This window comes from Psittacula echo (assembly GCF_963264785.1).
Source record: "Psittacula echo genome assembly, chromosome: 1".
Classification (NCBI taxonomy): domain Eukaryota; kingdom Metazoa; phylum Chordata; class Aves; order Psittaciformes; family Psittacidae; genus Psittacula; species Psittacula echo.
The window spans coordinates 94,402,107-94,428,634 of record NC_137735.1 but is presented as its reverse complement, the minus strand read 5'-3'; the positions used below and the strand labels follow the sequence as shown (position 1 = coordinate 94,428,634).

At 46.3% G+C, this 26,528-nt stretch overlaps 4 protein-coding genes across 6 annotated transcripts; 2 read left to right on the top strand and 2 right to left on the bottom strand.

Moving 5' to 3' along the window:
• Window positions 1-103: 103 nt before the first annotated feature.
• NDUFB2 (NADH:ubiquinone oxidoreductase subunit B2) lies at window positions 104-1,499 on the bottom strand. The gene is made up of 4 exons (XM_080615404.1): window positions 1,285-1,499; window positions 1,063-1,207; window positions 868-983; window positions 104-184 (listed from the first exon to the last, which is right to left on the bottom strand). The coding sequence occupies exons 1-3, from the start codon at window positions 1,356-1,358 to the stop codon at window positions 909-911; spliced, it is 294 nt and encodes a 97-aa protein (XP_080471530.1). The 5' UTR covers window positions 1,359-1,499; the 3' UTR covers window positions 104-184; window positions 868-908.
• On the top strand, window positions 1,070-2,302 carry LOC308216939 (uncharacterized protein; the record flags this gene model as incomplete). The annotated part of the gene is made up of 3 exons (XM_080609641.1): window positions 1,070-1,595; window positions 1,847-2,084; window positions 2,290-2,302. The coding sequence occupies 3 exons, from the start codon at window positions 1,070-1,072 to the stop codon at window positions 2,300-2,302; spliced, it is 777 nt and encodes a 258-aa protein (XP_080465767.1).
• A 146-nt stretch (window positions 2,303-2,448) lies between these two features.
• Window positions 2,449-19,618, top strand: LOC308232879 (uncharacterized protein). 3 transcript variants are annotated; one of them, XR_013958891.1, is made up of 10 exons: window positions 2,449-3,509; window positions 4,635-4,863; window positions 5,440-6,008; window positions 6,875-7,016; window positions 8,235-8,476; window positions 9,720-9,883; window positions 10,568-10,817; window positions 11,150-11,390; window positions 15,640-15,695; window positions 19,121-19,618. XR_013958891.1 is itself a non-coding variant. In XM_080639135.1 (10 exons), the coding sequence occupies exons 2-10, from the start codon at window positions 3,072-3,074 to the stop codon at window positions 11,372-11,374; spliced, it is 2,082 nt and encodes a 693-aa protein (XP_080495261.1). In that variant the 5' UTR covers window positions 2,449-2,813; window positions 3,063-3,071; the 3' UTR covers window positions 11,375-12,138. The 3 variants fall into 3 exon arrangements, 2 of the variants coding, with proteins under 2 accessions (XP_080495261.1, XP_080495260.1); XM_080639135.1 differs by lacking the exons at window positions 15,640-15,695; window positions 19,121-19,618 and having other exon boundaries at window positions 2,449-2,813; window positions 3,063-3,154; window positions 3,332-3,509; window positions 11,150-12,138; XM_080639134.1 differs by lacking the exons at window positions 15,640-15,695; window positions 19,121-19,618 and having other exon boundaries at window positions 11,150-12,138.
• On the bottom strand, window positions 12,257-25,885 carry ADCK2 (aarF domain containing kinase 2; the record flags this gene model as incomplete). Its single annotated transcript, XM_080639136.1, has 8 exons — window positions 12,257-16,257; window positions 17,479-17,532; window positions 18,009-18,137; window positions 19,508-19,759; window positions 21,756-21,851; window positions 22,487-22,615; window positions 24,128-24,274; window positions 24,968-25,885. 8 exons carry the CDS (start codon window positions 25,883-25,885, stop codon window positions 16,114-16,116), a joined length of 1,869 nt encoding a protein of 622 aa, XP_080495262.1. The 3' UTR covers window positions 12,257-16,113.
• Window positions 25,886-26,528: the final 643 nt, after the last annotated feature.

Genomic DNA, 26,528 nt, shown 5'->3' with positions numbered 1-26,528 from the left:
CAGTAGTGAGCAAACACTAGAGAAGTTCATGTAGACTCCAAAGCTGGAGTTCATTCTCCAGCAATTCTACAGCACTCAAAAACAAAGTACAAAGTTGACCTAGTGTTTGTTTAGTTACTTTTATTGCAATAAGGACCTGAGGAGCCAAAGCTTTGGTTCCAGGGGCCTCTTTAGTTCCAGGGACCTGCAAGTAATAGAAGGGAATCCTGAGAACCTTTTCACCCACCCTTTTCCCACCACTGAGAGCAGGGGAAGGACCCTCTCGACAGCACCCACACTGCCTTCTGCACTAGTTGAAGCTGTTGGGTTTAAAGCCATGCTACGACACAGCAGCTTCAGAGAGAGAGCAATTAAAGAATATGAAACAAGCAAAAGCCTCAACCCTTTAAAGGGACAAGTGCACAGGTCTCTAGAAACAGAGAGAAAATTAGGTCATGCTGAGTTAACAGGACAGCATGAAGAAAATAATCTTCAACGGGCAGCAGTTAAGCTACAACTTAGTTGCTACACTGCAGGCTTACACTGCCACAACTAGACTGTCAGCACTGGAGCACTTGGGTACCCAAGACGAGTGTGTGTGAAGGCAGTGAACAGTGCCAAGAGCTACCTGCATTCTGTACAACAGAGATTTGGCACATTTACCTTCGGAAGTGCACAAATAACTGCTGCAAGTAGAGTACTTGTAGCAGTGCCAAGAGAAGGTGCCCAGCAAGCACTGCCTGGCGCGATGCCCTAGCACTGAGAGCTCTGAAGGAAAGGTAAAGCACAATCCGGGCTGCGGTTGGACTGGTGACCGTGCTCATCGCTCCTTACAGCGAGTCCCGGCCCAGCCGCAGCGCCGTGGGGCCTGTGCGAGAGGAGCCGTACCGGTGTGCTGCGGGCAGCAAGGGCACCGTGACTGGAGGCGCCTATTCCGCGTCGTCCGGAGGGATCCCCAGCTCCTCGTCCGTCCAGGCCGAAGGGTCGGGGTAGGGGAAGTGGCCCTGGGAGAGAGGCAGGCTCAGAGCCCGGTCACAGCCACGGCTCCCCCCCACCCGGCCCCCGCCGCCGCGCTGGCCTCACCAGCACCATGTCCGAGCTGTGCCAGAAGTGCCACAGGATCCAGAACCACATGAAGCCGCTGAGGAGCTCGCTGCGGATCACTTGCGCCCGCGTCAGCTCCGGAAACTGCCGGTACCGCGGCTGGATGTGCACCTCGCCGCCAGCGCTGCAACAACCGCACCGCTGCCGCCTCACTCTCGGCCCCGCCGGCCCCCGGCCCTCCCCCCGGCCCCCTCCACTCACTGCCGCCGCCCGACCGCGCCGCTCCCGGCCCGCAGCAGCCGCCCCGCCGATCGGCTCAGCGACGCCAACACCATGGTTGCTCCACCGCCCCCCAATGTCACCCTGCACCGGCCAACAACAGCCGCCGCGATTGGCCCTCTACGCCTACCGGCGCATACCAATTACAGGTGCGGAGGGAAGAACGAGCCTGGGTAGGAGGGAGACGAAACGAAACGCACCGCACCAGTCTGCAGCTTGGCACGGAGACACGGGGGCACCGAGACACCTTCACGGAGACTCCTCCGCCACGCTGTGCCGCTCCCACCCCGCGGGTAAGCCCGCTGTGTCTGTGAGGGCAGCCCTGCCTCTCCGCCCCCCCCCCAGCGCTTGGAAGCGGCAGGACGGCACCAACACACCGGCGGGGGAAGAAGGGGAGTCCATCGTGCGTCACAAAAGTTGTTGTCGCTCACGGAGGGCGCAGAGGAGGGAGCTCGGCTCGTTTCGGAGCGGGAGAAGGCGATGCCGGGTGTTTGTCTTTAAGGAAGGGGCTAAAGATATAACCTGCTCCTCTTCTCCCTCCTAGGAGGACCGGGTGGTCCAGCCCACAGCGTCCGGTTGCGTAGCAACGGTGCTCGAGCGCGGCAGCGATGGAAGCCGTGTGCTGAAGGAGCGCCTGGTGCGGAGCAATTCCTGCTGGCCGGCGCCCTCTCCAGCGTGGTGGCGTTCCCCGGCGAGGCGAGGCGAGGCGAGGCGAGGCGAGGCGGGGGGCACTTGTGGCGGGAGGGCGGCAGCCGCGGGGGGCAAGGCAAGGCGGCGTTGAGGTAGCGGGGATGCAGGGGTGAGCTGTGGGGTGCCTGAGCACAGCAGCACCCAATGAAGAGCTGCACACCTGTCCCACGTTAGCAAAGACCTGCACGTGTGAAGGGCGCTCCTGTTCGTCCTCTCTGCTTTCTTTCCTCCTCCCTTTATTTTTCCCTTGTTCTCCCAGACGCAATCTCCACTTTTTTCATTCTTTCTTGATTTCAGATCCTCTCATTGACCTCGCAGCTCTTGCTTGCTTGGGGAGCTTGGACAGATAAGGAGCAGGGTACAAGAAGCAGCAATGCACACATGACACTGGCTACCCACTAACCTACTGTTTGAGAGCTAGGGGTGGATGGGGTGGGAGGAAGCCAGCAAGTTTGATACACCTGCATCACCGCTGAGCACGGAGAGGCAGCCCCAGCACCACCAACCTGCTGCCTGTCTCCAAGCTATGCCTGGTCCTGAGAAACTGGTGTATTTTTTAGGTTCAAAGCTCTTTACTAAAATGAGTTAACAGAAAGGAGTAAGAATTAGTAAGACACTATTCTGATTCAAGAATCACATGTCTAGTGCCTCCTTCATGGCAGAATAAAATGATGACAGGATCTGAGATGGGCCAAAGTGGATATCTGTTATTGCTTTGTGTATACTTGAAATGACACTTCATCCTTTGAACAATATACCTCATCGTGATTGAAGAAAGAGTGATACAACTGCTACGTACCTAGCAGCTGAATAGAAAGCAGGTGAAACACAAGGGTTCTTTTATAATATAGTTCTTGTCTCCTTTCCAAGCTTGATTGCTTAAGACCCTAACAATTTGTGATGAGCTTACAGATAAATAGTATAGTATCCCGAGGTTTGATGGAAGAATTAAAGAGGGAAGTAATACACTGGGAAGTAAATTTCATTTTTATAAATAATATTCCTGTTTAAGGATTTAAGTGTTAAAATATCACGCTCATCTTCTGCTTCCATCTCCTTGCGCCCTCCAGGTAAGCTCCATGTCCATCTCACGTGTTCAGTGCTGTCACACAGCTCATAAAGATCCCTGTGGCTCTCTGCTGCCAACATGTCCAGCAACACAGTGAGTTCAAAATCTATAGATGGGTCACTGGAAAGGCAGAGGAGAAAAAGCCAGGAAACAAGGACAATTACTGGGGTGGGAAGGGTGTTCCATGGGCACTTCACTTGTTTTCATTACAGCAAGTTGCAGGAATTCTGTTGCCAAAGTGTTCATTAGTTGTATTTCCGTTTTCCACAGCTTTCCTGTCTGTGCATGGAACCCGGATTCCCTTTGTAGGTCCTCGATATCCTCACTAAATAGGAATTTCATTGATTCATCCCCAGAGGCTTCCAGTTTCATGAGGGGGGCTCGTGTGTTGGCCAGGAGAGAAGCTGACGGCTATTATTACCTGGGGCACATTGCCCAGGAGGTGAAGGTAGCTATTTATTGGGAACTCTGCTGCCTTCCCTGTTTTTCCTATGCCTCACCAGTCCCATGCTCCCTGTGGGGTGGCTGCCCTTTCGTACAGTGCACTTAGTAACCAGCAGAGTCTCCCCACATCCTACTTTCATGTTTCCTGGTGGTGACTGGCTTTTTACTGTGAGGAGTCCTGCAAGCAAAAGCAGCCTAGAAATCAATACATTTAGTAGTTATAATGAGCTGGTTTCCAGAGACAATCAAACAAAACAGGCCTCCTATCTCTGTACTTGCTTCTGCCCAGTCTAGCAGCAAAGTCAATGAGATAAACAGCATATCAGTAACCCAAAATGTCCCCCCCCAGGGACCATGCCCTGCTCCTTACTGAGCCAGAAGCTTTCTTCATTCTCTTCCAGCTATGGTTCTGGGATTGGTGAGCTGAGTTTGGGTTCCAGACAGAAAATCCTCCCTGCAGGCTTTCTTTAAAAATCTAGTTTGTTCTGCAGTTTGCAGGGTAGTTAAATAAATAGTGTTACTACTATAGGTCAGGATGGCTGCAAGCTCCAGCATGGGGTGGAACAGATGGGAGCAGCTAAAGGCACAAGTGACATTAGCTGGAGTCTAATGCATTAGAATTGCTGATGGCATTATTTGTGTAAGTGCACTCACAGAACTGCAGAGGAGGCTGAGACTTCAGTAACAGATCTTCCCCTCACCCACTGCTGAAGGCTTAAAGTAAAGCATTTAGATTTATGACAGTTATGATGTTTTACTGGTTTGTTACCCTTTTGATTACTGCATAACAAACTGCATCATGCACAGCAGTTTCTTTTGGCTATTCTTTCTGATGGGAGGTTTTCCTGGTAAAGTTCTGCCTTAGCATGCTAATCGTGTTCTTACTAAAATCCAAGTCCAAAATGAAAGGAAGAGAAAGGCTGCCAGCCCCTTAAGCCCCAGCCTCATAATTGCTTTTAAAGTCCAACATGGACACGGTAGAATGAAAAATCTGGTAGAAGAGGAAATTTACATTCCCAGATTACATTCCTCTTCCTGGGATTTCTGCCACTTCCCTCTTAGCACTTATGTTTGGCCGTTAATTGGCCCCAGATGTGTCTCTCACAAACAGCATGTTTTACTCTTGTAGGGCTCCAGGGAGCGCTTTTTAATTGAGTTTGACAGGAGTGGTACTCTGAAAGGCAAGGCAAAACTTCGAATACAGGAAACCCCTCTCTACGACATTCTCCACTATGAAGATGCCAGGAGACAGCCTCTTGCTCCAGGAGACAGGGTCTTGGCACCATGGGAGGCTAGAGCTGAACGTTTTGGCCCAGGCACTGTGCTAAAGGTTCTGGAGAACAAGGAAGCACGTTTAGGTATGGGGGATTGGCTTTCTTAACAGTGCTACACCCGCCATGGTTGCTGGTTACTATATAGAAAAGAGAACTGTCTCAATCATGGAGAGTTCACCACCTGCTGCTTGGGTTCTCTTCAGCATCTCTGTTATTTTTGTTGCTGTTGGCACCAAGCAGCCTGTTCTTTTTCAGTGCCAGAATTAATGCAGCTCCCAGAATTAATCTTTGCTTTGTTCTGTGAGTGGAAACTTCCTAAAAACCTGGGAGAGAGGCATGTCACATCCTCCTAACACAAGGAGAAAAATGTTCCTGGCCGCCATGAATATTCACCTGGTGATCCGTCAGTCTAGTTTCCAGCTTTTGCAGAGCAAAATCCTGGCTCGCTGTGATGAACAGGAATTTTGCTATCTGCTGTCTCTTCATAGGAAGTTCAAAACAAGGTCAAATTTTAAACCTTTCAAGAAAAAAAAAATCATGGAAGTTGTCACAAACTTGTGTGAAACACAAGCTGCTGCTTTTATCTCCTGCCTTCTAAGAGATAAAGCACACAGGTTGACATACATTCTTTGCCCTTATTTTCTTTCTCAATATGCACAGCACACAACAGAAGGGGAGTGCTTGTGAATTTCTGGAATGGGCAGACTAAGGAGGTGTCTTCTGACCAAGCTCTGTGGATTCCTCTGCCCTTAAGCGAACGCATCATCCTGGAACTGCAGATGCCTTTAGCAGCCAGGCAGATGGTGGTAGATTCAAGCTTGGATTATCCATACATTGTGGCACCGGGTTATAGAGCCTCAGGCCATTACAGACAGGATTCCTCAGACCTGCACTACTGGCCAAGGGGTCTGTGTTCAACTCAGCCATGTGTTAAGTGCAGTTGTAGGTGTACCTCCCTTCCCCATTGCAGCCTTGAAGCCTGGGAATCCACGCAGCCTACAGGGTACAAAGTGCGGCAAGAGGATGCTTTCATCCCAGGAACAAGCTTCACTAATGAAGAGCTCAGCAATAAAATAGAAGAGCAAATGTCTGAATTGAGTATTTCATGCTCAGAAAGTGTTTTCAGAGAAGAAGAGGAAATGGAAGATAAGGGATTGAAAACAGAATATGTTCCAAATGAAGTTCAGCCTTGTTTGGAAGAGGACAATGAGGTTATAGAACCTAAGAAGGTAAAAAACATTTCACCCTGGCTCTTCTGTTAACATGTACTTTGCTACTTGTATAACGTCTGCTTTGTTACCTCAAGTTTTCTGCTCTTGGTACCAAAAATTGCTAGAGGTTTTAGGCCTGGTCCTTATGTATGTGTTCTGCACTGTCTTCCTGATCCTTCAGCTGTGGAAAGAGCTAGCTGTTATTATCACTGCCTGGAACAGACTCCTAGAACATCTTCCATGGATGCAGAATATGAAGGAGTGTCACACAGTGCAGTTTCTTTACATCCTGCCTGTTCATGAGGGAAGTAAAGGCAGGAAGAAGTCTCAGACAGAAGACTTTACACTGGATAAGGATTACTGTAAGGACTGCTCCATACCAAGGCAGTCCCTGCAAAATTCTGTTAAGATATTTCTCCACTCTGTTAGAGGTACCACCTCTCCCAGTGAAAGAGCAGAAGAGACTTCTGTGATCCTTGGCAGCTGATTTGGTGCTTGTGAACAGGGTACTGGGTGAAGATCAGTATAGAGGAGGCACCAACTAGTGCCAAGCTTTTGCCCGTGGTTATGTAAGGGTTAGAATCCTCATTTCTGGCACCATAAATGTGATTGGCTTCATCCTCTGGCCTGATCTCTTTTGTACCAGTTTGGACCCTTACAGGGGAAGTACTGCCATTTTTAGGTGACTTGAACATGCAGAGAGGGCCACAAAGTGATCACAACTTACTCTACTATGGAGTTGTTTCTTTAGTAAAGAACTTGCCCAGAATTTCTTTTTACTTTCTTAAACTCCAGTTGCAACGTAAGACCTCTAAGTTCATGAAACTAACCTGTTCTTTTGCACAGTAGGTCTGGATTGTGATTGTATTTCTTGTTATTTCTAGAGTCCTCAGATGGAGATGGCTCATGCTATGGTTGATACTGCCGTCAACACAGACAGCTGGTTAATGGAGACAGTCCACAAGGAAGAAGCAGACAGCAGACAGCAGGATGCTGAAACTGAGGCTCTTTTTAAACACAAACATGGTATTGAAATTGTAGCTCTTTTGTCCAAACATAAGACTTGCCACACAGTGTCAGTGCTGCAGGCCATCATGTCTAAGATCTGTTGCCATGTTCTTGGTGTTTCAAAAGAAAATGCCATAATGCCATGCTGTGAATACAGCCACCACAATGTAGTGCCATTCTCTGGAGGTATCAATGGTGGTATGGCTTAAGAAGTTGTTCATCTTCGTCCCAAGGTGAAAGGTTTATCAGATGGAAGTTGGGGTTTTTGGCTTCTACACCTATTGAAGTAGCAGCTTTTGAGTTTTCTAGACCTTTGTCATAATGCTTGCCATAAATATAATTTATTACAAAATTTCCTTACTTTAAAAATCAGTCTGTAAGGTTAACTATGACTGCCTACAGCAGAAAGACTTCATCAGGACTGTTCTGCAGAACACTCCTCCTCTGTGCTGAAAATGACAACTTTGTAATGCCATTCAGTAAACTTTTGTTCTCTTATCATCCAAAAGGGGCTGGATCTTGATTTTAAACATATTGTCACTGTTCTTATTTAAGCCAGTTTTGTAACAACTGCGGGCATCTAAGTGAGGATTCTGAAAGCCTAAAGCTTTCTCTGTTACCACATTGTTTTGTGTCACTGCTGGTAGAGGGAGAAAGAAAAGTCAAGCAGGAGTGCACATTTCCTCCCAGTATCATTCCATGCAACAGCTGTCACTTTGGTGCACGTTGTCTTTAGCAGAAAGGTGCAACCGAATGCTGCTCGTGTTCTCAGTTATCCAAAAGCTTGTTAGCACAGTGCTGTGCCCAAGCTAATTTCTCCTGTCTCTCAGCAGGACGGATAGGTCAGGCTTTGCCCTGGCAAGGAACGTGTAGTTTTTTCATGTCTCAGAGCACTTGTAGAAGCAGCTCATGTGTGTCTGTGAAATACCATGTAAACAATCCCTAAGCCTGAGTAGCTGGAAGTGCAGTCAGAGATCTTGTGTTACCAGGCAAAACTCATGCTTGATTACAATGGCAAGCTTAGTTTTTGAAAGCTAGGGCCTGTTTTGTGGACACTGAAAGATATCCTACCTCCTCAGAGGAAAGTGTTGGTACTAAGTTACTCCTTAACTCTATCCCAGCCAAAATAGGGACATAAGTTATCAAAGTCTTGCTGGAATATATTTTATATGAGAAGGCTTTCTTTTTATAAGCTGCCTATAACCTCATATGTCCCTGCCCTAATTTATTTGAAAGGTCTTTTTGAGTCCAGAGTGGCAGAAGCTCCAATCCAGCATTCCCAAGGGAACCCTTCCATGGGAACCAGAGCTTTGGTTCCTTTCAGGTGCCAAAGCTTCTTTGACCAAGTGAATCAATCGCTACAGAAAGACAGCCTGACCATCAGATCAGCTCTGTGTACACATAGGCCACACAGCACCTCCAGTGCGCAGCTTAGGAGATCCACAACTCTCAGTCTTCTAAAAGACAAAAGCATTACAGTAAGTATTTGGTCCAAACTAGATTTAGCTATTAGGATCAAGTGATTTGTTTATGTCATGGGAGAATATCATAGAATCATAGAATAGTTAGGGTTGGGAAGGACCTTAAAATCATCTAGTTCCAACCCACTTTTGATCTCTTTCTCTAAGGTTTTGACTGTAACAAAAATCATGCCTATGTAGAATAATGACTATGCATAAATAGAAACACACGGTTTCCACTTGAGAATCAGTGTTGTACAGGAACAGGACACTTCTGGTGTTTTTACTCAGCACTTTTGATAGAGTTTTTTATTTTGGCTCTAGTCTTTTCTAAGCCAACCTTTCAGCCAGGTCTACTAGATAGCAAAAGAATTATTCCTCTTTTACAGACACTGAAAGCAAAAAAGTGAAAGTCTATGTAGTGAGGTGAATCATATGGACCAGGGAGCGCGTGCATTTGAAAGAGGAAATTGTTTTGTGGAAACTCTGTTCCAGACCCAAACAGCTCTAGCTTTGTAATCTGGGATCATGTCTACATTTTCATGATGCTCCCTTGCTCTTTCCCTCATAGAGGGCACTGTAGGAGTACAAAAGAAAGAAATGGCTGTGAAAAGGAGCCTTATAGGTGCTCCTTCACCTCTTTACACAGCACAGTACACTTTAAAATGCAAGTTAGGAACACTGCCCAGCATTGAAATGCAGCTACTACTGGAGTAAACACAGACTCCTTGACCCTGGCTAGAAATCTCAAGCGGAAAGTGGAGAGTTAGTACACCTGCAGAGAACTCCGGGAAGATTTTGTGTTTGCCCAGAGGGAGGCCGATGTTTCTCTTTCTAATAAATCTAATTAGGGATCTGTACTCTGATTTGTGGTCAGAACCTGTAGTTTCCATCCAGTCCAGGAGCTGACACAAAGATTGGGCAGTGTAAGCATTGGCTCAACATTGGAACAACCAGAACAGCACAACCTACTGACCTAAGAATTCTTAAAACTGAATTTTCAGACACCCCTTTGTTGGTTAAGCTTATTCTTTTGTACAGGTTTTAGCATCATACTCAGCGTTTTCATGGGTGGGAAGTGACACAACAGTATTCATGAGCCAGTATTCATGGAACAGTTTTCATGGAAGCCAGTGTGGCTTCTGGAGCTCAGGAGTAACATTAGAAGACTAAGCTGTTCTGGTTCTGTGAGTTTACAGTTTGCATTAGGAAAATATACTGATGAGATTAAAGGGTTTGGTTTGATTTTTTTTCCTCTTAGAAATCAATCCTTAACAGTGTGTCTCAGGAGAGATGGAAGGAGATGGACTTCAACAGAGCCAAGATTGAGCACAAAAGACGGCAAGAGGAACAGAGGCAGCTGAAGAGGGAGCAGCAGCAAGATGCAGATGGCATCCGACGCCAGCTGCGCAGGGACAGTCAGAGGTGATACCTAGGAGCTAAATGTTTTTGTAGTAAATATGAGGAGGTTGGTGATGTCTACTCCCTAGTGCTCTCATTCAGTCTCTGAACATCACACACTGTGCCTCGTACACACCTCTGCAGAGCGGTCATGGTACTTTACTAACAGGAATAAAATTGCTGCTGGAGATATTAGCTGAATGGGTACACATGGCCTTCAGACTTACTTTCAAAGGCAGATTCCCTTCAACCTCATACTCACCCAAAGTCCTTTTGCCTCCCAATTCCCCATTACCTGCCCCAGTCCACTTAAGCTCAGCAGATCTTCACCCCCATGACCCGCCTCCTTCCATCTCTTCTGTGGCCACTGTAGCTTTACCACCAAGACATGTAGCCACCCAGTTGCCTGGATTAGTCCTACAGCCCTGTCTGCACAATCCGTTTTCATGGCTCCTGGTCTTTAGGGCCAGGAACACCCAGCCACACCAGGTTAGGAAAGTCAGGTGAGCAGATGACAGCACCAGCCCATTTGGGGTTTTTGCCACCCCCACTTAGGACACAGGTTTAACCCTTATAATCTAACAGAGAGTCTTGCAATATTAGCAGAGCACAGATTGCCAGAATATCTGCCTTGTGCCTCGTGCACTGTCTTATTCTTTTATTGCTCTTTCTTGCTGAGAAATTTGAGAGATTTTGTTCTGGAAACAGGCAGCGATTGCGTCAGAGAATATTGCAAGAGCTGGAGAAACGTCTGGAGCAAGAAGACAGAGCTTTGCAGCATATGGCACTGCTCCAGACTGCTAGGGCAGAGAGCAGCAGGAAGGAATCCTTCTTGCCAGAGGAGGAGAAGAAGAAGGCAAGTCAGAGGTTGCAGTTCTTAAAGATACAGCGTGTGCAAAGAGAGGAGCTGCAGGCAAAACGCAATGAAAGGAGCTTTGAACAAGAGAAAGAAAGGCTGGTAAGGGCGAGTCCAAAATGTTTTTCCTGTACTACCATGTTTCCAGCAGTGGCACCATCCAGAGTATTTCTCTTTCACCTGTTTCATATGCAATATATCCAATATAATTTAAAGATAAAGAAATGAAGGGTAACAGGGTTTTTTGACACATGTATAAAGATGAAAGATGGGAAGTATATTTGTCCATTTCTGCCACAGAAAGAGTCCTTCTACATGCAAGGAATGAATTTCCATAAATTATACCCATTTCTGGCTTCTGCTGGTGATAAATGTGGATGAAATTCAGCATGAAAGCTGGCTGTGCAGCTGTAAATGTCTTTATTTTTATGTAGGATTTTCTCAGGAGCAGAATGAAGTCACAGCAGGAAATGTTGGAACAAGAATCACGGGAGCAGGACAGGCAACAAAAAAAGCAGCAGGCTGCCAAAGGGAGAGTGTTCCAGAGCAGAGACCACTCACACCAGAAAGTGGAGAAAGAAGGCCAGAAACTCCATGATCTCCAGCAGTACCTCAGAGAACAGAATCTTTTGATGCTCCGGGCATCACTACTAGCCTAAGGAAGCTGCAGAGTGGGTAAGCAGGCCCTTGAGGCATTCACAGACCTGATCTGTATCTTATAGCTGTGTGTCAGTGTACTGGAGCCTGGGTGCCTGAATGCAGTTGTGACAAGTAGAATTGTGGTTTCCGGAGAGGTCTTCCGTCTCCTTTTTGTTGCAGCCAGAGTTCACTTTGGTAGAATCATAGAATAGTTCGGGTTAGAAGGGATCTTCACACCTTTCTTTCTGGAGTTACTGTTCTAGTCCACCTCTGTCAAGCTGTTCTTTTGTCTCAAGCGGCTCTGCTGACAGACCCAACTCTGCAACCAAAAGCTACCTTGGTATTTAATGAGACACAGCCATATTGCTGAGTTTCTGCCCCAAAGGCATCTTGAGGTGCCCAGCTCTTTCCACAGGGCTTCAAGGAGTTGGTGCCTGTAATGTGAAGTTGTAGTCAGAGGCTGGTGGAAGTGTCATGGGGCAATTCAGAGTGGAGCAGCAGGGAACCTGGGAGTTATAAAAGTGATTCAAAGGGCACAGGACCTAGAGCCTTCTGGTGGCATCAGGTTGTAACTGCTTTCAAGATGCAAATGACAGAGAAAGGAATTAGTTAAGTGAAGGCATGTGCAATAGATACAGTAGGAGGTGAAAAACAAGAAAGAAGATCAGGAGAAACACCCTGGGAATGAGTCCCTTACATGAAGTGGTAGAAGCACAGGCACAGGTTAAGTCCTGCTAACACAAGCCTGGGGGGAAATTAAAGGCCTAAAGAGTTCCCCATTCCACTACTGCATTCTGTGAACTTTCTGCCCTGCTGTGTTTCTTCCAGACCAGTGCCAGAAGAGCACATTTATTTCTTTAAGGTCAAGGACCACATAAAATAGGAAGTGTGGTTAAGTGATGCTGTCATATGACTTGCCTTGCTATGTTAAAGTTATATGAAAAATGGGGAAGGAGAGCTGGACACCAGCTGGATGCAAAAACAAAACCAACCCTGTAGCAATGGAAATGTACCTGCTAAAATACAATGTAAATTATCCACTGCAGTTTCCATTATTAACAACTGACTCTTACAAGAGCCCCATTGCACATGAGTTGTGGAGACCTATAGAGAAGTCCCCATACCTATGACAAAGTTCACAGAATCACAGAATGGTTTGGGTTGGGAGGGACCTCAAAGCTCATCCAGTTCCAACCTCCTGCCATGGGCAGGGATACCTTCCACTAGACCAGGTTGCTTAAGGCCCTATTCAACCTAGCCTTAAGGTTGTGCTACTTCCTGCCAAAACTGCTGTAGGGGATGGGGCAAGGATTCAGGGACAGGTGAGGTGCTACAGAAAACCTGGTGAGACAACTTGGAACCCTCCAGCTTGGGCTCCAGGTAAGCATAGATCTTCTACTGTCAGGGTTACGTACTACTTGGAATATGCAAGCCACTCCCCTAGAGGAAGAATGACTTACAGAAGCCCAAAATGCAAAAAGGAAAGTGTTTTTTCGGTGACAAGCTACCCTTTCTAGGCACTGTGATGTGAAAAACGTCCGTTCTCTGACATATCTGTCTCTGGAGAATCACTAAGCCTGTGCTGGGCTTGGCGGTCTCTTTTGCCTACAATCTTCTGTTCAGGCTGGCAGTCTCCAACAGCAGGTAATCTTATACCAGAAGGATACTCAGGTATTTTTGCAGCTAGGGCACCTGGTCAGAATAAACAGACTTTTTTCAGGCACCATGAATAAAGGAGAATACTACAGACAAATGAACTGGTAAACTGACAGTCAACAAATCATGCAAGAATCCGCGGTAGCCAGTAGGGCTCTAAGAGGAGTTCCCCATTCTAGCTACAGGGCAAAACAAAGTTACCACTTGGAGTCCACAATGCTACTTGCTCATGACTCCCCTCCCTGATTTTCTAAGCATGTTACTGACTTCCTTAGTGAAGCATGTCCTGTCAGCAGGAGAGAAGAGGGTTTTTAACATGCTGTGCTCCGGCAAGTGGAGGTGCCTTCTTTCACAGAAGGGAGGAGGAGGTTATGCTTGTCACATCCTGAAGTCCTGTCCTTCTTCATCATATCATCAGAGGTACAAAATACAGCGGCTGCATCACAGAATGCTGTTGTCAGCCTTGGGTAGCCAGAAAGGTAACTGATTTATTCACATGGATATTTAGGAAAGGAGAATGGACGTGACACAATTTGTTTGCTGGAACACTCAGAGCTCTATTGAAGAATGTTAATTTACACAAAATTATGCTGAAATATGGCTAATATTTCCAGTATCTTGTTTTAAGTAATACCTAGAACAGAACTAGACACAAAATGTAGATGTTGTTGCCTGACATTCTGTGTACACTTAGAAACATGTTCCACATTTTCTGGCACATCACTCAGCAAAAAGCGTGTTATGAAAATTCACCCCTTCTCCAGGACCACAGCATCAGCCATAACAGCAATTTCTGAAAGAAAAAATTAAACTTGCAAAAGGGAGCCCCTCTGTAATTCTGCCAAACCTTTTGTATGGCCAGCAGCTTCTTAGCAGTGGGGCTCAGGCTGCATTCCTTAAGAGATAACTGAGCGGCTATGCCTTCAACTTTCCCCAGAAAGGCAGTTAAAGTTAAGTCTCAGCCAGATGTTTACAAACTATTCTAAGGCCTTAATAGCTAAAAGGGGTATTTTTAACTTTAGGATCTATAATATGCATGAACTATCCTGAGATTTTTATTAAAAAAAGAAAGGGAGGAAAAAGGAAAGATGAACCTAAGCATAAGGTGAAGGCTTAGGCATTTAGTTAAGGTCTGAAAAAAATATCATTTGCTGCATATATGGAAACTACATGTGAGGCAGAGTTTTGCATTTCACATTGAATTCTGTCATTTGATTTGAGCTCTGTTCAGTCTCTGGAAAAGTTGGCTGAAATTTCCTCAGAAAGTAGATGGGGTGGCTGTGCCCCTAACCTGCACAGCTGATGGACTCAGCCCAGGCTGCAAGTGCTGCACGGTGCTGTAGCCCCTCAAGCTAAGTGGGCTTGGGAGAGGGAAAGCAGGTCCTGGCAGCACATGGAGGTTTTGTCTAATGTAGTTTGGGGGTCTCTTGCTTTTCTTCTTCTTTCAGGGGAGATTTAGATTAGATATTGGGAAAAAATTCTTCACTATGAGGGTGCTGAAGCACTGACACAGGTTGCCCAGAGGAGCTGTGGCTGCCCCATCACTGGCAGTGCTCAAGGCCAGGTTGGATGCGCCTTTGAGCAACCTGGTCTAGTGGAAGGCGCCCCTGCCTGTGGCAGGAGGTTGGAACTGGATGAGCTTTAAGGTTCCTTCCAACCCAAACTATTCTGTGATTCTACGTTTCTCCCTTTCACAAAATCATGCGCTAGTTATCGGTGTACCTTGTTATGAGTTTAAGTCTACTAGATTTACAGAAACAAACCTAAAACTTACTTATTCTCAAACTCTACTGTTGCTTTTATCCTTAAGCATTTAGAAGTGGAACATGTAATGATTAAAGGAAAATAGATTAAATACATTAAGCAGAATTTAAACTTACTTTTCAGACTTCATGTATTAATCATTATTTTATAACCACCATAAAAGAACAGATTGTCTGCTTAAGGTCCTTTTCTTGATTGCCTAACCATCTGAAGACAGACCACTGCAGAAAACCTGTGCTGCTACAATTTCACATGCAGTATATCTGGGAATATATTTAGTATTATAATATCTCCAATCATTTGTAGCCTGTATTTCTCGCTATTAAAATGCAGCCATAAAATAATCTTAATGCAATTAAAATGACTGTAAAAGCCACGTTTTGCTGGCTATAATTAATTTAAACATTCACAATGTGTTTTCCACCCATGCTTGGACTCCTCATTTTGCAAACTACTGGAAATAAAAGGCAAGAATTTGCATAGTAGTTAAAGCTTTGAGTTGATCGGGGTGAGACTTGGGGAGCAGTAGGGAGAGTGATAAGAAGGAAGCACACAGAGAAATAAAAAAGGCTTTTTTCAAGCTTGAAGAAAAACTCAAATACAAAACACTAAGAGCAGTACAAATATTCTCAAAAGTTGGTTTTTATTATGGAATTAGGTCTCCTGCCTAGGCAAGTATTTTCTTTTGCTGTTTCTTTGTATTGTGCTAGAGTGGTGGGGAAGGGGTGTCCATTTGCCTGGTCTGTTTTTATCATCCCAAATGCCTAAGAACACACCACTCCCTGCAGGATCTCAAGACACTTCTACAATAAAAGTAGAAGCAAAAAGTGCAAAAGACAAAAAGGTCTATTGGCTTTTTTTCCAGCTTGAATGAGTTGGTTAGGTGGTGTTGGAACACCATGTCTCATACCACAGTGACAGGTAAGTCAATATAACAACTTTACTTATTTAACCTGGTAGATTTCAAAACAATGATCAATGAACATCTTTTTAAAGACTTCTAGACAAGTCCGACTGCTTTTCTCATCAGGCTGCAGTGATCATGTGCACCTAAACTACATGATATGCCAGTTTAAAAATTATCAGAGCACATTAGCTCTTAGAACTATACGATGAGTCAGAAGTCTCCAATTGTGCAAAGTCTTCCTGGTTTCTGGAATTCTGATCATCTCAGTCTGGTGCTTGGCTGAAACAACTGAAAGCAATATTAATGGAGAGTAACCTCTGCATGGCATGTCCCCAAGATAAGTATGACTTCTCACCATCAGCTTCTTTCTCAGTCAGCTCACTGACGGCACAGGCATAACCCTGCACAGAGGGGGGCAGCAGCCATAGGAGTCTATCTGAGGACAGAAGCTGCAGTTTTGATGAGCAGTGGTTTAGCTGCCTCTAGAATGTCCAGTTCAGGATCCAGGGAACGACCAAGTCCTTCCAGAACCATGATGGCAAAGATGATGGAAGCAAAATTGCTCTCAAGCTTCACCTAGAATGAAAAGAGACTAAATGGAGTTGGCAGACCTTATTTTCTCCTGAGCCAATTCCACAGAATGGGCTAAGAATTCCACAGAATTCTCTGGCTAAGCTGAGAGGGAAGGAAAGAGACTGGGAAGAGTTTATGCACACCTTGAAGCTATACTGCAACTCCATCACTTGGGAGTTTCAAAACTCACTGAAATCCAGCAGTAGGCCCAAAAATAAGGTGACAGTTTCAGGTTAAATGCCCTAAGGGAGCCCAGAAGTTTGTTTTTCAGCTCCAGAAGGGGACTGGGATTTTTTTTTTTTCTTCCATACTGAAATAGCAGGAGCTTAGGAGTCCTCACCATTGCTAGTGTAGTTGTAAGCTACAGTATCCAATGTACTTGAACACAGGCACATGCATAAAGGGGACCTCATCTCCTGAATGGCCACAAAAGAGCCCCTCAGATCACAGAGGAAACCTCTACTCTGCATGTGACCAAACTATTCCCCAGTTCTCAGCCAGGTACTGGGATTGTTTCAAGGCATACCAGGGCATTAAGAAGTCATCTAGTTGAGAGGATTTGCTTTGTAAGGGCCTAAATTACATTTTATTTTATCAGAAACCAGCTTAATGAGGCTTAATGACAGAAACCTCTAACTAAGGAATGTTTAGAGGGACCCTTTAGAGGCTGGGCAGCTATGTAGCTGACAGCCACGTCATCTCCTCTAGTTCAGACCACCATAGCTTTGTTGATTTCCAAAGTTGTTTGCAACTGTGGAAACATGTTCTCCAAATACGATCATGTATAAGATGGAACCTCTGTTCTGTGAACAACTTCTCACTTTGAAGGTTTCTAACAAACCCGTAAAATGGCCTAGTGCAGTTCTGTAACCCCACATCAAGGAAGAGGTCTAGGGAAGAAAGTGTGCAGTGATACAACAAAGGGAACATACATTAGATTTCATTTTCTTCTTGTAAGGGACTATAAAAAAAATAGGAAAAATATATCACAGAAACATTCCTTTTAGTTAAATGTGGTATTAAGGCAGACCCAAGAAACTGGTCTTGGCAGGGTGTGTATCAAGACCTAAGAAACAAATACGCCTGCAACACTTCGATGCATTCCTGCAGCTTGTTTCAGAATCCACAGTCCCCCCACTTGTTAGCCCTTCATGTTCATTTGAGTGTTTCTCCCTCTCAAAATGAATTGCCAGCTATTGAAGGTAGACAGTAACAGGACCTCACCTTATGGGTCATCAACAGTTTGAAGACATTTGAGAGCAGATTTGCCACCTGAAGCTGGAATACAAAAGAAGTTAACAACTGAAAAAAAACCTGTGGTCAAGAAGACTGAGTGACAGGCTGGATTCTTCTGTTAGCATTTGGTCCTGGTGGTGGGACAAAATTATTGGGCTGCCAACAGCCACCATCAAGATATGATTCCCCCCACCCTTGCCAGGGTAAGGAATTCAGCTATGACCTGTGGTTCTCCTTACTTGCTAGCCCAGGAAGGCTGAGAACACCTGACCTCACAGCAGTACACAACATGCATTAATTTGTTCAATGCCACCACACGACATTCTCTGAAGCACTTGGGCTGGCCTTAGCTAACAGGATACAAGCTGTAACATTTGGCTTAGCAGCTCCTCACAGGGAACTGCAGATGTTGCTGGTAAGTGCTGATGAGGTAAGAGCTGGTCTTTCCACATGGCTCATTCTGAGAGCCAAGTTGCACTGCATTACTGATAAGCAAGGGTGGGACATAGCCCACTCACCTTTCCCAGGGCAACGGTGTTCCCCCGGACCTTGCTCACTAGTTCCGCCATCTCAGCTTTGAATCGCTTGATATCCTGGCACTGGTTAGCACGGGCATGATGAAGGATCAGTTCTGCCACTCTCTCCCCCTGTGAAAAAAGTTGAAAAGGAGGATCAGAACAGGATCACTGGTGTTCACAGGGAGCTGCAAGGCCCCTGCTGCAAAGGTCCCTGGAGGAAGCATACTGCAGAGAGAACTCCTAAGCCCAGTCTTTCCCGTTCCAGCAACAGAGACCCTATGAATCAACAGAAACAGGTGCAAGAGCAGCAGAACTGGTCCAAAAGTCTTAGGTCGTATCTAGCAAAATCCTGTTTATTTTTCTTTCAGGGTAGAACACAACAAAGGTATCTCTCAGGCAGTCAGAAGTTTTAGGTGAGGGAAACAAAACCCACACGACTAACATTTTCTTCTTAGCAGAGGAGATAATGGTGTAAAGAAGGGCACATATTAACCTCCCTTAGGGCTAGGTCCAACCTTAACTTGCAAACTGCGGAGGAGTGAACTGATTCTACACCAACAGATGTTTGGTGAGAAAGGGAGCCATACCCAAGCTTCACTTGTGAGAGGCTTTGCAGCTCTTCTTGGAAGACATGTCTGACAGTGATGTACAGAGCCATGGCCCCAGGTTCAGCAATGAGATGGTGTAGCAGTTTTTCTACCTGTAGATCATGAATTAGATCATTGCCTGAGCCATGAAGGACTTGCAATCAATCAAATGTTTGCAGTCTTTGCTCAGTGCCTGAGAAGTAAGTCTGGAGCACAGGAAGGCCCCAATACACAGTTTAGCACTTACTCCTCAGTATACTTCAGCAGGTTAAACTGACCAAGTTAATGTGTCCCTCTTGAGATATGCTGGTGAGCCATCCAACCCTGAGAACCAACAATGTGCAAGTATGAACACAGATGCTTGTTCTCAGAATGAACGGGAGACATCGGCACTGGATTCTCTAGTCAATCTGAGAGCGTATTTTAAGTAAGTGGGAAGGAGGATAAAGTAGTTCCCCTTATACAAAGGGGCCTGGCAGAGTCCAGACCCTCCACCCCCACTGTTTTGCTTCCTCTTCTCTACAGATGCTGACACAACAAAAAAATGTGTATGGAAGACCAAGATGTAGACCTGTTCCCTCCTCTTCTCTAACTTGGCAGATTCCTACAACAATCTCAAACACAAGTGGCTTTCAGGCAATCCTAACTTGCATCAGAAGCGCTCCTGACCTGGGAAGTAGCAACCAGTCCTTCCTGTTTCTTGGGCCACTAAAATTACTCAACTCTGGCAGCCTCCTTGCTGAGGCTGAACATCTTATCCCTGCATGCAGTATAGCTTCCAAGCTACCAGTTCTCCTCTCCCCTCTTAAGGATTGTGGAAATAAGAGAGAAAACCACCACTTTGGCCATCAGACTCTACTGCTGTCTCCCTTCCCCAGCCTCAGCTACCCAGCCCCTTGACAGAGGCCTCACCTGGCCTTGGACCACAGCTGTGAAAACTGCCCTGAAGTTCCGCATGTCAGCACTCTGTAGCTCGGCCACAATCCCTGCATCCAGCAGCACCAGGCAGAGCTGCCTGAGGGGCGGCTGCACTTCCACCACAAGCATGTCACACAAGTCCACGATGGCTGCCTGTTCTTTGCAGCTGGTGCTGACGTGGGCCGTGCCTTGAACCAGGATGTTCCCAGGGTGCAAGTCAGCATGGACAAAGTTGTCAACAAAGACCTAGAGGATGGGAAAAGTCTTAGAGCCGCTCATTACAACCAAACCTACCCGCAGCAAAACTTGCAGGCCAACAGCAAAGGTTTGTTTCTAGTCTGTTCACCATCATTACTAATGTACATCATCCTAGACAACCACTCAGCACTGGAGACCAGCTGTGCTGAAATGGCATGGGTGCTACACTGATGGAGTCAGCAGAGCTGTGTGAAGCCATCCTGCGTGTTTGTTAGAGGTTAGGTAGGACACGCAGGATTCCCAGCAGGGAACAGTAGTGTTCTTTGGTAACTAACCCTGAACTTGGGCACACCGGTGGCCCTTGACAAAAAAACAATGGAGTAAGAATAGGCCATTTACCACTCAGTATCATGGATTATACTGAAGGGTTAAGTTTGTCTAGTCTATGACAACAACCCACATTACAACTGTATTGAAAAGTAAGGAAAACAAGGTAAGAGAAACCAAATGTATGTAGCACTTCTCTGCTCTGCTAGCAGTTAGCACCCGAAAGGACTAGCAAGAGGGCAAGCACAAGTCAGTACTTCTCCACTAACGCCTCTGGCCACCTGGGACTGCAGGACTTCCTGCCTCAAGTAGGTTATCTTTGTATTTCATGGATTTCTCGTGTGAATTTGTCCAATTGCCACATACATAATTAGAACTAGCGCAAGGGGGAAATGGAAGAGGGTTTTTTTTTTAGGCATCGTCTGAAAAACTTGCCTCTAATATTATTTTTTTGTCCTCCTTATTGTTCTGTTTTGAGAAGGCATAATCAATAGATCCATATTCACTCTTGTGCACTCATGACTGCACATACCTCTGTCAGAAGCTACTCATTTCTCTGCTTTACAGAGTTAAGAATCCAAATAATTTCACTAGTTCAGTATGGAAGCCATTCCACACCAGCCTTCCTCTGCCCTTCTTCTAGTCCTATTACAGCCCTTGAAACGGAGGGTCCTGAACAGACTAGAACTGAGTATTCAAGAAACAGGTATTTGTTTTACTTACAACCATAATGTTGTTTCTTTGCTCTTTAATTCTTTTCTACTCCTAAAATTGGGGGAGGTGTTGTTTTGCTCCTAACCATTGAATCTAATGTTAGCCTAAAACTATTCTAGTTCCACCACAGCTTTTACTACTCATAAAAGCAATTTCAGAGTCTATTGCACTACATGGAGTTAGAACTGCAGGCCTCACCATTGCCCTAGCATGTTGTTGCAGTTAGCAACTGAATTTCATCTGACACTTAATGCCCACACACTCAGCAGTGTGAGGTTCTTTTGGAATTCTTCCCTGCTAGATCTCATGGCCCTTCACAAGACACTTGTGTCACCTTCTCAACACTCCCTTCCAGATCATTTGGAATTATCTCAACCACAGAACCAGACAGCCAGAAGCTGAATCTGGCCAGGTTTGTCTTCGTAACTCTGTATTTAGTTCTTCCTTAAAAAAGGCAGTTTTGGAGGAAGATCAATAAATGAAGAAGCTACCTAGCAATTTTCCCTGTGAGTTGCATCCATAGGTCTCTGCAGAGAGCATATTTGCCAATTAACATTGCACTTTATAGTAGTTGGGCAATATATGAACATCCATTTAATAATGAATTTGTGGGTTTCCTAAGCAATACACTGATCAAGTTGCATAGGATGACCCTCCTGTGTGCAAGCAGATTACCCTTTTTCAGTGGAAGAAGCTCGTGAAGACTACAGTAGTGGTGTACCTAGCCCAGGCTCTATTCAGCCCTTGCATTGACATTCCACATGAAGTACAGACCCTCTCTCTGCCAGTTCAGGAGCTGCAAGTGACCCAAGTCTTGAGTTACTGCAAGATACCTGCCATCCACAGGCTGGCTCTAAAAGGCACAGCTCTGGTCTGAGCCCCTGGGGAGATGGGTAGGAGATGTGAGAACAGGTTCTCTTTTTAGCCCTATTGTCTCATTACCCCAACTGAATAGCTTCTGCAGGAAAACCACTTTCACTTCTAGCCTCAGCCAAGTGCCTACCATCTTTAGCAGCATGTCCATGCCCATCTTTGCAAGTCTCTGTCTCAGCTCTGTGGCAATCTCCGCATGGAGGTAGTGTGAAATAGGCTCACTCTCCTGAAATAAAGACAAGAGCTGGAGTCAAACACACCCTGCATCCCATCTTCAAGCAAACCTTTACGTACGTGCCCACACTTAGAGGAAGGTCTAGAAAGGACCTGCTCAGCAGAGGCTGTACTGAACGTGATAGAGAACACAGGTTTGCTCTTTGGAAAGGGGGTATGATACAGCCTGGGGCAGAAATACTCTTGCCAGGATCACATGCAGGAAAAATAAGGCTGAGAGTAGCTTTGGTCTGGGAGTCAACCATGCACAAGGAAAGTGAGGCAAGCATCAAAAAGCTTCAGATTGCTGAGCTCCTTGCTTTGACCCATCACAGAGGAGAGCTGAAGCATGGCGTTGGTTTGCAAAGCACAGGCAAGCACATGGTGGCTGGACGCAATGCTGGTCTGCTTGGTTTCAGGCCAAGTGTTCACTTCTATATGGAGTTCTCTGCCACCTGTTTTCCAGAATACACTGCTCACAAACAGAGTGGAAAAGACACTGAGGAAGGACACCATTCTCTTTAAGCAAGTAAGAGAAAAGCATCCTTCTGCCTCTGATCGCCACTTCTCAAAAAACATCTCCTTGGCATGTTCTTCCTTAAGGGCCTTATCCCTGCTAACACCACTCCCAGACCCTGGGACTCTTACCTCAAAGGTTTCCACTAGAACATCTGCTGTTACCAAAGGCCAAAGGGGAGTTGGAAACTTCACAAAATCGACATCTAGGAAATTTTGTCGGAAGCGCTCCAGATTTCTGGCTTCATAGCGTAAGTCAATCTCAAGGGAGAAAAAGAAAAAGCAGGCTGGAAATTATATTCAATTAGAATTAGATCTTCAGGACTCTGTATGATGATATATATGACTGTATGGTGCAATATTCAATACCAACTAAAGTAGTCAGAAAGCCAGAATGAAAACAAAATAGAGTGGTGCTTTCCACCACTTCCAGCTTTCCTGATGGAAGAGTTGGAGTAAAAGGCTGGGTAATGGACAGACCACAACCCAACACCTTTAAAATATGGGTGACTTATATAGGCCTGATGTCTCAGAAAAGAGAAGGACTGCATTATTTTCAACAGTAAGACAGATTCTGAATCAAAGCTCACTGTCCAGCTAGCAAGGCAAACAGACAAGGCAGAAGAACAGCAGCCCTAACTTTGCTTTACAGATAGGCAGCCACAGCAGGAAGAATTTAATGTAATATGTACAAAATAATCCACTGTGCAAAGTCATGGCCCTAACTCTTCAGTGATCTTGACACAAGGCATCTCTCCTGCCCACTACTGCTGCTCAAGGAGATAGGATAATCTTGCCTCACCTCCCTCAGCTGGCAAAGGGAAATATCTGAGGAACACTTCTTGGCCTTTTAAAGAGAAGGGAAAAGAAGTTACAGGTGTACCAGATGCTCTCCTAATCCTCAGCCTTCAGTACATCCACTAAAAGCTTTGCTGGAGTAAACTGGTACTAGTGACTTGAGTCACATCTGAACACAGTCCACAGTTTATACAGCATGGATTTACTGTGTAGATCTTTTTGCAATAGGAGAAAAGAATTAAGGCTCTCAAAAGCTTGTACAGATTTCAGACTGCAATCTAGACATAAAAATGGAATTAGCAGATAATTGTTCGTTTTAACAGAAACATCACCCTACTTGAGCCTGTAGTGAAATCTTTGTGAGTTTGGTAGTAAGGATGTGTCAAGACTGTCTTTAGAAGACATTAGCGAATCCCTTTCAAATCTACTTGCAAAGCTTAACTTTATCAATATTACAAGTCTGATAACGACACAATATAGAATGTCTTATTAACCTATGAGAAAACATATTAGTTATGCCAATACATATCTCAGTGCTAACAAAAACATGAACGGTGAGTACATACTGCAAACATCTGTGTGGGATTAAAGAGAAAAAACACATCTGAGAAATTCTTTTTCTAAGGAGAGGCCTTTACCAGCGTTCATGTTTCAGAAAGCTGCAAAAAGGCCTGTGACTATGGCTAGCTGCCTGTTCAGGCTGTTCACTAGAAAACATACTCAAAAGTCTAAAAAAAGATTTTTAAATCTCATAAAGACTTAATTCTTTTACTGGTTTTCTTTTTCACTCTGTGAGCACATAAGCTTTCCTACAGTAACATTATGTGACTGATTAGAATAAAAAACATAACTAAAGAATAAGCAAGTCTTCACCTAACCCTGGAAAACAGGGCAGTATGAACAGTCAGAGCCAGCCAATAACAAGATCAAAGGCAGTTTTGTTTCAGTACGTGGGGACCATGGCATTGCACCCACCTGCTGAATCATAAGCTTCTCAAACTCCTCCACAATCTCTGTCAAACTGAGCCACTTGAATCCAGGGAGAAGTCCAATGATATGGCTACCCAGCTTCATGAGAAAAAGATCCATCTGGACTTGGTGGACCAGCCCAGGGTGCAGGACCTGCGTAAGAACCAACAGTGGCAAGATCAACTCCCTAGACACTCCACGTCAATCAACAAAAGCGATACACTCCAAATAGCTAGAAACCAGCCTGTTGGACTGGGAGTTTCCCCAGCTAGTCCTCAGAACTCAGGTTTTGCCATAGATTAAGTTGTAAAGAAACATTTTGTAACTGTCAAATGGAATATATCTGTGCTATAGTCTCACCCTATGCCATTTTCCACTGCTTTCGCACTCCCACTCGTTCCCTGCCATGCAGTACTGACTAGTATTTGGAGCAGCTCAAACGTAAGATTTCTTTAAATAAACTTTGCTGGAAAGAACTTATCTGTTCCAGATTTCTTCATGTAAGCAGAGGAGGGGTTTCCTTGTCTAGAAAGTGAAACCAAATTTAATATTCATTCTTTTAGTGTAAACTGCATCCTTGCAAGCATTTGTGGCATCCACATGCCACATCAAATGGTGCCATAGGCAGTTATGTGTGCTCAAGGCTGGAAAGTGCTGGAGCCACTGCAAGTCTGGATTGCAGCTGGCTGGAATGAAAACACTGAGAAAAGACACTGAGGGAGATGAGCATCACTTCTCACTTCACCTGGCCTCAGCCAGCTGCTCATCTCCATGGAAGTTAAAACCTGATCAGCCTCATCCAGCACCCTCCATTTTCACACACTACCAGTCACGTGTATGACTTACTTTAATGGCTACAGGTGTGAGATGTCTAGCTGACGAAGGATGTGCATTCACAAGTGGTTTGGCCATTTGCTCCATAAAGGACATCCCACTCTCAGGACTTCTCCGGGGGCAGTCTGCTGTGCTGAGCTCCTCCCTGCTCCTCTCATCCCACATCTGCTCACTCTTCCTCCTCCTCAGCCACCTGAGGAGGCCTCTAAAGCCTGACACTTCCCATGCTTCAAAAGCAGTCCTGAACTCCAAGTTTTGCACTAGCTCCTTGGCCTGGGAGCCACGGATAGCTGTGAGGTCAGCATAGGCTTTATACACCTGGGCAACACAGCCCGAGCCGACCGGCTCCTGGCTCTGGAACTTGAGGATGCCCATCCAGTCCTCACCAAAGGCCTTCCTTAGGAGTTCATCCGTGTGACTCCACGGGTGTGGGGTCACCTCGATATGCAGCTTAGAAAACTCATCGCAGAAGGCCTCAGAAAAGAGGTCCCTCCGCGTGCTGGCCCACTGGCCCAGCTTCACACAGGTAGGGCCGGCGGCCTCGGCCGCCCTCCGCAGCAGCCGCAGCCACAGGGCTCCCAGGCCGGGCCACAGGCGGCTCAGCGGGTAGAGCAGCAGCAGCGGGCCGAAGCGCAGCAATAACGCGCAGGCTCGCAGACCCATCCGGAGTATCAGACCAAACCGTCCCAGCAGCACCCGGGGGTGCCGCTCAGGGCAGCGCTCCCCCATCCACACCGGTTCCCGCTGCCCCGGCCTCTCCTTCCAGCCGGTCCCCGCGGGCACCGCCAAGGCCACCGCAACCCAGCGCCGGGTACGCAGCCCGCCGCGCCCCGCGGCCGCCCAGCCGGGCCGCCCTCCCCTGATCCCAGCGGCCCGTCCGAGGAAGGGGCGCGGGAGCGGCAATAGCCGCACAGCACTACCGGCCACCATCGCCTGCCACCGCCGTTAACGGCCGGTAACGGCCACGGGGGAGGGGGAGAGGGAGGGACGGAGACACACGACTGGGTGGACGGACGGAGTGGCCAGCCAATCAGCGCCGGCAGGCGGTGGCGGCCCGCCCCTTAAAGGGACAGGAAGGGAGAGCATTGAGGGAAGTGGAAATGATTCTTCCCGCTTCAGATATGACGGTGGGGTCCTGTGAGGGGGAGAGCTTGACTGAGCTGTAGCCTCCTGAGTGGGAGCGTCCCCTCAGTCTTTACTAGGGGAAGATGAGATGCCCTTTCCTTTTCGTCACCTGGTGACATACTTGAGAGAGAGCCCTTATCTCTCCACCCGTTTTGACAGTTGGGGTGGGCTCTTGCCGTGTGATGGATCAAGCTATGCAGGCGGCTGACACCTATTGATGAAAGAGTCAGCGCTTTGGGTAATTGGAGGATCTGAGGGGCCATGATGTCACATCACTACTAATGAAAGAAATTAAAGCAAAAGCCTGCTGAGGGGATGATGGTTGCTCAGTTGAGGTAATGAGTTATTTCATCTCCCCGGCTTGCTCTGAGCCTTGGGTTTTCTGCCCCACAGAAGGGCCACAGGGTCTCCTGCTCATTCCCAAGTCGTCTGGCAATATAGTCACCTC

What these genes read in the sequence shown, in the direction of transcription:
- NDUFB2 (XM_080615404.1), bottom strand. Translation starts at nt 1,358, where the DNA reads ATGGTGTTGGCGTCGCTGAGCCGATCGGCGGGGCGGCTGCTGCGGGCC. An exon ending in GGCGCGGTCGGGCGGCGGCA is followed by an intron (nt 1,208 to 1,284) that starts GTGAGTGGAGGG and finishes CGGTTGTTGCAG; the next exon opens with CGCTGGCGGCGAGGTGCACA. An exon ending in ACAGCTCGGACATGGTGCTG is followed by an intron (nt 984 to 1,062) that starts GTGAGGCCAGCG and finishes CCTCTCTCCCAG; the next exon opens with GGCCACTTCCCCTACCCCGA.
- LOC308232879 (XM_080639134.1), top strand. Translation starts at nt 3,174, where the DNA reads ATGGGTCACTGGAAAGGCAGAGGAGAAAAAGCCAGGAAACAAGGACAA. An exon ending in ACATTGCCCAGGAGGTGAAG is followed by an intron (nt 3,510 to 4,634) that starts GTAGCTATTTAT and finishes TTACTCTTGTAG; the next exon opens with GGCTCCAGGGAGCGCTTTTT. An exon ending in GAACAAGGAAGCACGTTTAG is followed by an intron (nt 4,864 to 5,439) that starts GTATGGGGGATT and finishes CAATATGCACAG; the next exon opens with CACACAACAGAAGGGGAGTG.